General features: G+C 44.9%; 1 protein-coding gene across 1 annotated transcript in view; it reads right to left on the bottom strand.

Annotated features, from left to right (window-relative positions):
* Nucleotides 1-3,956, bottom strand: part of GNAL (G protein subunit alpha L) — a 184,619-nt gene extending 180,663 nt beyond the window's left edge. Inside the window, exon 1 of the mRNA XM_075270701.1 lies at nucleotides 3,152-3,956. Within this exon, the coding sequence (XP_075126802.1) occupies nucleotides 3,152-3,611 (460 nt within the window). The 5' untranslated portion in view covers nucleotides 3,612-3,956. The remainder of the gene's footprint in view (nucleotides 1-3,151) is intronic.
* Nucleotides 3,957-12,212: the final 8,256 nt, after the last annotated feature.

The following is a 12,212-nucleotide window of genomic DNA, read 5'->3' as shown; positions in this document are numbered from 1 at the left end:
CAGTTTTATGCAAGGAGAACAGTGAAGAGTCTTCCACCGCAGTCCAGTCCTGCTGCTCCTTGAGTCTTATTCCAGCAGAAGTCCTTGCTGCACGTGACCAATGAAGCCAATAAGCAGCCTACAGAAAGGCCAAGGGACGACATAGGAGATGTACATGAGTGACGTCCCGGTTCCTTTCCTTAGGTCCTGAGTAGCCAGAAAGTGCTGAAGAATCTAAAGTGGAAGACCACCAGAAATTCCTCTTCACTTTCCACCATGTGAAGCCAGCTTAAAGAGGTTGTCCAAGAATTACAAATGTCTGTGAGGAGGCCAGGAAATGTAACATTTTTTAAAAAAAAAAAAACCACCACACTTACTTACTTACCTTTTCCTAGCGCTTCAGAGTCTCCCAGGGATGCCCGGGGGCTTGTTTCGGCGAAAATCCTCACCGCACATGACTGCTGAAGCCAATCAGGCACTTACATACGTCAGTCCTTTCATGTGGTTACACGCGACAAGGGCTTCCGCCGAAACAAGCCCCCAGGTGCTGCTGGACTGGACAGTGGCAGGCACACCGGAGCACAAGGGACAGGAGAGTATAATTTGCTTTTTTTTCCCTTTTATTTTACACCTTCCCCGGCAAAGAAAGTAATTGATGGACAACCCCTTTAAGGATTCGTTCACACAAGCGTTTTGGCTCAGTGTTTGTAAGCCAAAACCAAAAATTAAGACTTCAGAGATCAGTACACTGAAAAGATTAACAACTGTTCTGTGTTTTCAACCGGCTCCTGATTTTAGCTTGCAATCACTGATGCAAAACACTAATGTGTGAATATGGCCTCACATTGCAGATTTTTGAGTCAGAGTTGTATTTAACAGAAGGGAAATGTCTAAGAGCTTCCTTTATATTTTCCTTTCCTTTTCGAGTGACTCCTGACTTTGGCTCAAAAAATGCAGCAAAATCTGCAATATCAAAAAAATGCTGCATTTCCGTAATATTGGTCTTTAGCCTTAAGCTAAGGTATCACAATTTGCTAGAATCTCATCCACTTTGTTATGACTTTAGAACCCCGCATTTTTTCTGACACTTTTACAGCACATGGGGCCCCAGCCTTAGAGGCTGTGTCATCAAGGCCTGATGAGTCACAACTGTTCTGGTAGGACAAGGGGGGCCTACACAATATTACGCAGGTGGTTTTAATGCTATGATGTATATGCACAATATAACTGTCATAGTCTAACTGTCCTGTGAATATATAGCACTGGGTTTACATGGGTACACATTTTCCACATACAACATACAAATTTTTACATGCATTTTTGATTAAAAACAATCTGTAACCCCAATGTTTTCTTCCGGCAGAAGTCCCCAGCGCCCGTGACCACCGAGACCAAGGAAAGGAACCCGAGATGTCACAGCAGGCGAGGACATCTGCCACAAGAAAACAGGAGCAGCAGGACCGAAACACACTGGGAGGCACTGGAAGAGCACCAGGGACCGAAAGGCATGTTTTTTTTGTTTTTTATTCCACCTCCCTCCTAATTTTTTTTTTTTTTTGTTGTTTTACACCACCAAATCAAGAACGGCTACCAAAGGAATACAAAATATTTAGGAAGTACTTATACTCCTCCATTCTGCTCAATCCACTCCGAGCTTTGACTCAAAAAACTGCAGCAAAATCTGCAACAACAAATAAAAATCTGCATTTCCACAACATGGGGTGTCAGCCTTAGGCGGAGGCCCCACGTTGCAGAAAAGCTGCTTTTTTTTGTTGCAGATTTTGCTATGGTTTCCTGAGTCAAACCCAGGAGTGGCTACAAAAGCAATGGGAAATACAAAGAAAACTTATAATTCTCCCTTCTGTTCAACCTAGACCAGGCTTTGGCTCAAAAAAAAAAAAAAAAAAAAAAACCTGCAGCAAAACCTGCAACAACAAAAAAAAGTTGCTTTTTCGTAATGTGGCCTTAGCCATAATGACATTACACAACTCAGATACAGATATACTATATGAAACTTATGCTAATATTGAAATATGACCCTGAAGATTTGGTCATCTTTTATTGAACAAATTCATGTGCTCAGCAGTTATGTTCTGGACCATTTCATGACCAATAGTTGATAAATTCTACAAGGCGATATTCACACCTGCATGTTTACCTTCCATCACTTAGAATGCAGTACAAAATATCAGAGACCTTCAATGAATTTCTGTTAACCCCATAATAGAGCAACATACAATGAATCCAGCACATTACAGGAGCCATAGTACAGATGGAAACACAGATTAGAAACACAGAAGGTGCAAAACCTTGTACAGAATATTGATTTGAAATTAAATTGAAATTTTTTGTTTGCTTTAATTGCAAATACTGGTCCGCCTGAAGTCTGACATTGTGCTGATATATGATGCAGGTGCAGGGTCGGGCCCAGGCCTCTATTAGCAGCCTGCCGAGACCATATAGAGTACCCAGAGAGATTATACGCCTGACTAGTGAAAGCAAAGTGGCAAAGCACACCGCCACTTCCCTGAGGATCATATTACTACAGATTTATCAATTACACACTCACCTTCCCATTCCCCTGAGGTGAGACACAGGGAATTGACAATGAAATACCCGGCCCATGCAGATGCAGCTGAACTGGACGGGCACCAAATTGTGGAATTAATCCTCCAGATTAACCCAACAGACAGAGGACACCCATCTATCTATACACACATCACAAGGTGCTTCTATCTATATACACAGATATCACAAGGTGCTGCAGCTCTGCTCCATCAATATTATAGTAAAGATAAAGAACAGTGTGAACTGTGATGAAGTGTTACAACTAGAGGGAGGCTAGATATACAACCAACCAGGACTGTGATGGTTAACCCGCCACCACCGCCTTTTCATCTACAATCCTGCCATTGCTGCCCATGTTCCACCCCCTCGCCTGCTGCTTGGGTGGGGTACCACCATCACCGTGATCACATGAATCACAAGCTACTACCATATGTATAAAGTAATAGAGGCCACAAGATGTCCATCCTTATAGACACTAATAGGCATCAGGCCTGGGCCCACCAGCATAGACATAACCTTGTAGAAGAGCCTGAGGAGTGTGGGCCCTACTACAGCATAGTGTATAATGCTCAAGGGCACAAGCTGCCCCTCCTGGGGTACATACCGAGCAGCAGCAGCCGGTGTGTCTGCTTGTACTCCCTCTTCTGCTCCTTCAGCACCCGGTCTATATTCTTGCTGACTTTCTTGGCCTCCTTCTCTGCCTCCTTCTCCTCCAGCCGGAGTTTGTCCCATCCCTTGTGCAGTGGATGCTGCTGCTGAGGCTGCTGCACTTTGATGGGCTTGTGCTGCTGCCTGCTGTCCCCGCTGCCTCCCCCGTTCTGTAGTAGGAGCAGCAGCCCGTCCGGACTGTCCCCTCTGCCGGGCTTGCACGGCTCTCCTTTGCGTGGCTGCCCATCCCTGAGCTGTTGCTGCTGCTGCAGATCTCCTCCATGCCGCAGGTCCCCAGCTCTGAGCGGCGCTGACAGCTCCGGGGGCTGCTCTGTATCCGAGCTGGTGGCGGCGTTAGAGATGGAGCCGCTGGGATCACCGAAGAGCCGCGGCCGGAGGCTGTAACACAGCCCCATGGCTCTGGCCAGCTACACGTGCGGTGTCCCGGCGATCAATAGCAGCAGATCGATTGCAGATATCGTGTAATAGGAGTGGATCGGAGGCGTGAAGGAGAAGACGCAGCAGCCCGTGCAGGTGATGTGACACTACTGAGAATGACAGCACCGGGACGGAGATTAGCTCTTCATCATCCAGCCGGGAATTCCCACAGCGACGTTATCAGGCGACACCGAGCCGACGACCCCGTCACATTCCCAGCGTGCCATCTTGCATCTTCTCCAGTCGGGCAGAGCACACATGCACGCACACACAGCGGCCGCCGGAGGTCACCTGACACACAGCGCTAGCGCTCTACTAGCCGGTCCACTCTACCGTAATTACACACATGTACACGTCACGCTCGGAAAGAGCGGCTCTGCGTTCTCATGCTTTGCGCAGCTTTACTAGAGAATAGGTTTATTTTTACCACGCTCGCTCTCTTCCACCATATGCAGTCACATTTTAGTAGGTGACGTTGTGTGGACGAGGTGTCTCTGACTGGCAAAGGGATTAGAGAGGACACTGGAGGAATTTCAGGACGAGACCTAGGGAAACCCTAGGCAAATCCCGGGACTTAGGGGAGCATTATCAAATTGTCTAAAAAAAACCAAAAAACCCTGTTTTTGTTGCCCATAGCAACCTGTCACAGCACAGGTTTCATATTTCGAGGTCACTATAAGAAATAAAAGCTGTGTTGTGATTGGTTGCTATGAGCAGTTTAACTATAAGGATATGTTCACATGCAGAATTTGGCACTGATTTCAAGACAGGTTTCTGCCTCAAAATCAGTGCCAAATTCTGCCACAGAACCAGTGGCCCAAATAGTATGTGCTTGATCAGTGAGTGTAAGCCATTGTGGAAAGCAAGAGGGGCAGAAAGTGGACAGGAATTGGACAAGATTAGTGAGCTGTGACTGTAACAAGCCGTGCACCTGTGTGTCCATCACTATGGACTGTATCTCACAAGGGAAGAATATGCAAATCTGTCTTCCATGATGTAATTAGGAAGTCAGGTGCCTCAGTGTTGCAAACCAATAGAGGGCGCTCACTGGAATGTGCAAGCCTGTCTTCCCTGATGTAATTAGGAAGACAGAATCTCAGTGATATGGCCCAATAAATGCTGCTCCCTTTAACATCATGCTCGACCTTCCAAGAGGCCTTTGTTTTGCAATGATGCTGGGATTATTACCAGGTATAGTCTCTCAACCGATGACACACCTATATGGTGGTCTCTCCCCAAGGAGTGACGATATCCCCCTAACCCTGTCTAAGCCTCTCACCTATACCAGGTTAGTCTTCTCTACACCTGGTTGACGAGATGCAATAACATCGAAACGGCCGTCCTCGGTTGAGAGACTATACCTGGTAATAATCCCAGCATCATTGCCAAACAAAGGCCTCTTGGAAGGTTGAGCATGATGCTAAAGGGAGCAGCCTTTATTGGGCCATATCACTGAGATTCTGTGTTCCTAATTACATCAGGGAAGACAGGCTTGCACATTCCAGTGAGCGCCCTCTATTGGTTTGCAACACTGAGGCACCTGACTTCCTAAATACATCATGGAAGACAGATTTGCATATTCTTCCCATGGTCCCTTGCAAAGTGGAGTGCTAAAGGCTTAATAAGTCTCCACATACCTATATTGTGGTCTCTCCCCAAGGAGTGATGATATCCCCCTAGCCCTGTATCTCACATGATTATGGACTATACATCACATGACCATGGACTGTACATCACATGACTATGGAGTGACTTTTATACACTGGAAGTAAGCAGAATGAATGGCACCAGGCAGAGGTCTAGAAAATCTTGAGATAGATAAAGACAGTATATTGGATAACTTTTCATTATACAAACATTTAGTTGCTGAAACTGAACAAGCCCTTTAATGTTTTACACCTAAAAGATTGTCATTTTTGTAATCTCCAGTACAATTACAGTAAATATAGCTTAGTCTTTGTATAATGGAAAGTTGTACAATTTTCTAAAGTACTTTCTGTACATTTTTTCTCTTGCCCTGGCCATGTGATGGACACTCAGGTGCACGGCTCATTAAGGCCCTTTTCACACTGCTTCCCACCCGCATGTTTAACATAAGCTGCACATAGGTTAAACAAATAGCTGTTACAGTTGCCTAACTCTGACATCTGTCACCCATCAGGTCCAAGTTAAGAAAACATAACCTGCACAGTATACGTTTGCAAGTTTTACTAGATGCCTCTGAATGACCAGAGCGGCTTGGTACACTATTCTTTACAATTAAAGGTGATTTCTCAGCCATAAACTGGCACCATCATGTACAGGGTGAAGTAATTCCATTGGATCTTTCATGTCCTCGGGGCACATGCAGTGTAATACACTAATAGAAAGCCAACAGTGTGCTGAATTCAGTGCACTATTGGCTTTCCCGTTCTGTGCCCCCAGAAGAGCTATTGGTGCCGGTACCGTAGCTCTTCTGTGTCAGAAGGGCGTTTCTGACAGTCAGTAAAGAACGCCCTCCTCATGGTAGCGTCTATTGCGCTGTACTGTGAGAGGGAGTGTTTCTTACCGCCCAGCAATGAAGCTGAGCATTGAGGAACGCCTCTCCTACTCCTGATAGTACTCGTCCATAGACAAGTACTGGGGGGGGAGGGGCATTCCTCACTGCTCAGCGTCATCGCTGGGCGGTAAGGAACACCTTCTCTCATAGTACAGCACAATAGACACTACCATGAGGAGGGCGTTCCTGACTGACTGTCACAAAAGCCCTTCTGACACTGAAGTGTTACATAACAGCACCGATAGCTCTTCACCGGGGGCGCAGAGTCTTACTGCGTCTCAGCGCAGGCAGTGTCATCACGCCTCCTACGCTGAGACGCAGCGTATTTGTGGGAGAAGACGAGCAGCTCCGGGAGACGAGCAGCAACGGCAGCAGCTCGAGATCGGTAAGTATGAGAACTTAATGTTTGTTTGTGTTATAATAGACCACTACCTGCTAGAGTATTCCCAACAGGTATCAGCCTATTTACCAACCTTCCCAGGCCTGCTCACTGCCGACCCCTTCACCTTATACTATAGGCTGCAGAGGTCGGCAGTGAGTATGCCCGAGCCCAGGCCGCGATCCCACTGCCGCTATTATTATACTCGGGGGTCTTTTAAGACCCCCGAATATAATAATCAGAGCCCCAGGGGAGGTGAGAGAAAATAATAAACGGTTTCATTCACCTCTCTGGGATCTGATGTTAATCCTAGCCGGCTTCTGGCCTGTATGATAATGTCCCAGACGTCACATGGTCTGGGATATTACCATATATGCCCAAAGCCTGTGCTAGCAGTACCATATAGGCCCAACGCCTGTGGTAGTAGTAATAGCCTGTTAATGCTAGCACAGGCTTTGGGCCTGTATGGCAACAGGCTGTCACTGGTACCATAAGGCTTTGGGCCTGTATGATAATATCCCAGACATCTGGGACATTATCATACAGGCCCAAAGCCTTAAGGTGGCAGTAACAGCCTGTTGCCATACAGGCCCAAAGCCTGTGCTAGAAGTAACAGGCTATTACTACTACCACAGGCTTTGAGCCTATATAGTAATATCCCAGACCACGTGACGTCTGGGATATTACCAAATAGGCCCGAAACGGGCTAGGATTAACATGAGCACAAACATAATGTCATGCATTTTCCCCCCTCAGCTTATACTCGAGTCAATAAGTTTTCCCGTTTTTTGTGGTAAAATTAGGGGGGGTCGGCTTATATTCGGGTCGACTTATACACAAGTATATACGGTAATTCTACACATGATAGGGTTCATTTATGATGGGAAAAAAACACCTGGCAGGTTCCCTTTAAGGCCCCATGGGACGTCCTGCAGCATAAAAGCGCTGCGGGAAAAAACAAGGCTTCAACGCTTCGCTGTTCTTCCTGCAGCACTTTCGACAGAAAGTTTGCAGAGTTTTCCTTCACACACGTTCTATTACAATTATACCTATGGTGAAACTGTCAGCGTTTCTGTAGGTATAATTGACATGCTGCAATTTCCAAAACCACACCGGTTTCGGAAATCGTGGCATGTCCACACCACAGTTTTTATCACAAAGTCCACTTTGCCCTTTCTATAATACACCGCGATTGTTCCTATGGCGTTTCTGCTGCAGGCAAATCACTGCGTTTTAGTCCCGTGGGACCCCAGCCTAAAACAGTAGAATCACCAGCAGATACACCTAAGCATAGGTCAAAAGAACACAGTTGTGGCGTCCATTAGTATTTTAGGCACTTCAATTTTTCCCTGTGTACACACATGAAATCTTAATGTGAGATGTTAACCTAGTAAAGATGTCTACAGAGTGACACTTAGGCTAAAGCCCTGTAATGGGGAAAAGCACCTTTTTATTACAGATTTTGCTGCAGTTTTTTTTTTTAACCAAAGCCAGGAGCAGACGAGCAGAAGGGAGAAGTATAAGAACTTCTCTATATATTTCCCTTTCCAAAAAACAACAGGAAATTGTGCAACATAAAAAGTTGCTTTGCTCCAGCCTAGAGCCTGAGCCTAAGGGCCCCTTCACACGGCGTAAGCGCACCGCACATTTAGACACGTATACACGTGTCCAAGCGCAGCGCTTCAAAACAGAACCTATTGATTTCAATGGGAAGCGCGCGTATATCGGCGTATACGCGCGCTTCCCATTGAAATCAATGGACTCTTTTTTGAAGTGCCGCGCTCAAACACGTGTATACGTGTCTAAATGAGTGGCGCGCTTACGCCGTGTGAAGGGACCCTTAAAATTGAGGGATTTTACTGTCATTGCAAAGTGGATGGGATTCTAGTGAATTCCATTTACACATTGCAGAAAAGTACATGGAAAACACTGTAATTTCCAAAACCGGTGTGGCATGTCAATTATACCTATGGAAATGCTGGCAGTTCCCCTTTTGGTATAATGGAAGCAGAAAGTCCACAGAGGAAACCTCTGCAGATTTTCTGTGAAAAGCATTGCGGGGAAAAACCGCAATGTGTTTCCGCTATGGTTTTCCAGCAGCGCATTTTTTCTGCGGCCCACTACGTGGGGCCTTAGCCTTCAAGAGGTTGTGCAGGATCCCTCGATTTCTGTTCCATCTCTTTTTGCACCTACCCCAGTGCGTGTTTTCGGCATATTTTCCTTCCCAAACCTTTGTTTTCCTTTCTCCCTTTCTCTCTTCACTTTATCATCAAAATTGGCATCTGGACCTTTTGTATTACTCATGTGTTTATTTATAATTTATGACATGTCTTGATGCCACTCAAGAAAATCCTATTGAAGCTAAAAAGGTTGTCCAAGATTTAAAAAAAATAAATCATATTAGGCCAAGGAAGGTGAAAAAATAATAATAAAAAAAAAAAAAAGATATTTACCTGTTACCTTTTGCTCTGATGACTCCCAGCGCAGTCCGGTCCTACTGTTCCGCTATCTTGTTTTTCCAGAAGTCTTGCCACATTCTGACGTCTTGAATCCCTTTCCTTAGGCCGCTGATTGACCTCAGCAGTCACTTGACCACTGGGGCTAATCAGTGGCCTCAGCAGCCTAAGGAAAGGACACATGATGTCACAGGTAGTGAAGTCCCATGTTTTTTTGCTAAGGCTTCTGATTGACCTCAGTGATCACATGCTGCGGGGACTTCTGCTGGAAGAAAACACCAGAGCTACAGGAAAGGACCACACTGAGAGACACCACAGCACTGGAGACTGGAGAGTCTGTTTTTTAGGGGGGGGGGGGGGTCACCAACCCCTGGCCTGATAAAAAAAAAAAAATACAAATCCTAGACAACCCCTTTAAGCTCCAAAATGGGAGTGTCATTTTTAAGATGCCTGACTTAGGTAAATATAGAAACACACTGATTGACATAAAATGGACATGTAGATATTAGATTGATAGAAAGAAAACATATATATATATATATATATATATATATATATATATATATATATATATATATACACAGTGGGGCAAAAAAGTATTTAGTCAGTCACCAATAGTGCAAAGTTCCACCACTTAAAAAGATGAGAGGCGACTGTAATTTACATCATAGGTAGACCTCAACTATGAGAGACAAAATGAGAAAACAAATCCAGAAAATCACATTGTCTGATTTTGTAAGAATTTTTTTTCAAATTATGGTGGAAAATAAGTATTTAGTCACCTACAAACAATCAAGATTTCTGGCTCTCACAGACCTGTAACTTCTTCTTTAAGAGTCTCCTCTTTCCTCCACTCATTACCTGTAGTAATGGCACCTGTTTAAACTAGTTATCAGTATAAAAAGACACCTGTGCACACCCTCAAACAGTCAGACTCCAAACTCCACTATGGTGAAGACCAAAGAGCTGTCAAAGGACACCAGAAACAAAATTGTAGCCCTGCACCAGGCTGGGAAGACTGAATCTGCAATAGGCAACCAGCTTGGATTGAAGAAATCAACTGTGGGAGCAATAATTAGAAAATGGAAGACATACAAGACCACTGATAATCTCCCTCGATCTGGGGCTCCCCGCAAAATCTCACCCCGTGGGGTCAAAATGATCACAAGAACGGTGAGCAAAAATCCCAGAACCACGCGGGGGGACCTAGTGAATGAACTGCAGAGAGCTGGGACCAATGTAACAAAGCCTACCATCAGTAACACACTACGCCGCCAGGGACTCAGATCCTGCAGTGCCAGACGTGTCCCACTGCTTAAGCCAGTACATGTCCGGGCCCGTCTGAAGTTTGCTAGAGAGCATTTGGATGATCCAGAAGAGTATTGGGAGAATGTCCTATGGTCTGATGAAACCAAACTGGAACTGTTTGGTAGAAACACAACTTTTCGTGTTTGGAGGAAAAAGAATACTGAGTTGCATCCATCAAACACCATACCTACTGTAAAGCATGGGGGTGGAAAAATCATGCTTTGGGGCTGTTTCTCTGCAAAGGGGCCAGGACGACTGATCCGGGTACATGAAAGAATGAATGGGGCCATGTATCGTGAGATTTTGAGTGCAAACCTCCTTCCATCAGCAAGGGCATTGAAGATGAAACGTGGCTGGGTCTTTCAACATGACAATGATCCAAAGCACACCGCCAGGGCAACGAAGGAGTGGCTTTGTAAGAAGCATTTCAAGGTCCTGGAGTGGCCTAGCCAGTCTCCAGATCTCAGCCCTATAGAAAACCTTTGGAGTGAGTTGAAAGTCCGTGTTGCCAAGCGACAGCCCCAAAACATCACTGCTCTAGAGGAGATCTACATGGAGAAATGGGCCAACATACCAACAACAGTGTGTGCCAACCTTGTGAAGACTTACCGAAAACGTTTGACCTCTGTCACTGCCAACAAAGGATATATAACAAAGTATTGAGATGAAATTTTGTTACTGACCAAATACTTCTCATTTTGTCTCTCATAGTTGAGGTCTACCTATGATGTAAATTACAGATGCCTCTCATCTTTTAAGTGGTGGAACTTGCACTATTGGTGACTGACTAAATACTTTTTTGCCCCGCTGTATATATATATATATATATATATATATATATATATACGCAAATATAAATAAAGTAGCTAGATACAAAATAGATATTAAAATATATTGATATGATATAGAATAAATAGATATGAGAGAGAGAGAGAGAGAGAGAGAGAGAGAGATAAGTCCAAAGCAGCACAGTGGCAAAAAAATTTGCTAGGTGGGGTGGCATAGACACAGAAGTCCAGTTTCTTTAGTCCAAAACAAAGGCAGAGTTTTATTTTCACTCAAAAATATAGTGCAGCAACAAAAGGAAACAGCACAAAAATAAATACCTGCCCGGCTAGGCTTTAACTAAACATAGAATAGGTTACCTCACCTAGAATAACAGAAATCAAAAAGCCAGTTGAATCACTCAGGACACAGCTCCAAAAATATGACCTCTTTCTTTGTTTCTCCAGCCAAGCTCTGCCCAGAGTCTGCTGCTGGAGCTGGCTTCTTAAGCTCCCTTGATGAGCAGACTCTCTGCAACTGCCGAAACATCCCTAAAGTGTGGACTGGAGGGGGGTGGAATGATAGGTCCCACTACCAACCTACCTGCCATTCCTAAAAATCCAGCCCAATACTGAGCATTTACCAAAATGCTCAGCAGACGAAAGTTGTCTGCTGAGAACAAACATTCCTTCTGGAGTTTCCTCATCTCACCCACCTTAGTAGTCTGGGTGAGATGTACACCCTCTCCATTACCTGACCAGCCATCGGCTTACAATAGTTAGAGAGTAGGACAAGTCCAGGGCAGCCACTTATAGCGGCTGATGCTAATATAATGCTTACTTTCTGAACTCGGATCATTCACCTTAAGTATTTGAAATCAGCAGACTCCTGGCACGTTTTCCTCTGCTTCATCTGACCAAACTATAGGTATATTCTCTATGCTCTCAAGTGCATAGGATCAATTAACAAACCATGGAATCAATGATCATTGGGCCCCCAACACTCAGGGCCCTTGTGCAGCTGCTTTGTCTACCTCAAGCCTTCACCATCATGTCTATGTCAGCAGTCACATTCACATGAATGGCAGGTGAACACTGAGGGTGGCTGGTTGCATGTATGAATGGCACATGAC

Source organism: Leptodactylus fuscus, chromosome 4 (assembly GCF_031893055.1).
Source record: "Leptodactylus fuscus isolate aLepFus1 chromosome 4, aLepFus1.hap2, whole genome shotgun sequence".
Lineage (NCBI taxonomy): Eukaryota > Metazoa > Chordata > Amphibia > Anura > Leptodactylidae > Leptodactylus > Leptodactylus fuscus.
Note: the sequence above shows the minus strand (reverse complement) of the source record. Positions and strands in the feature narration are given on the sequence as shown.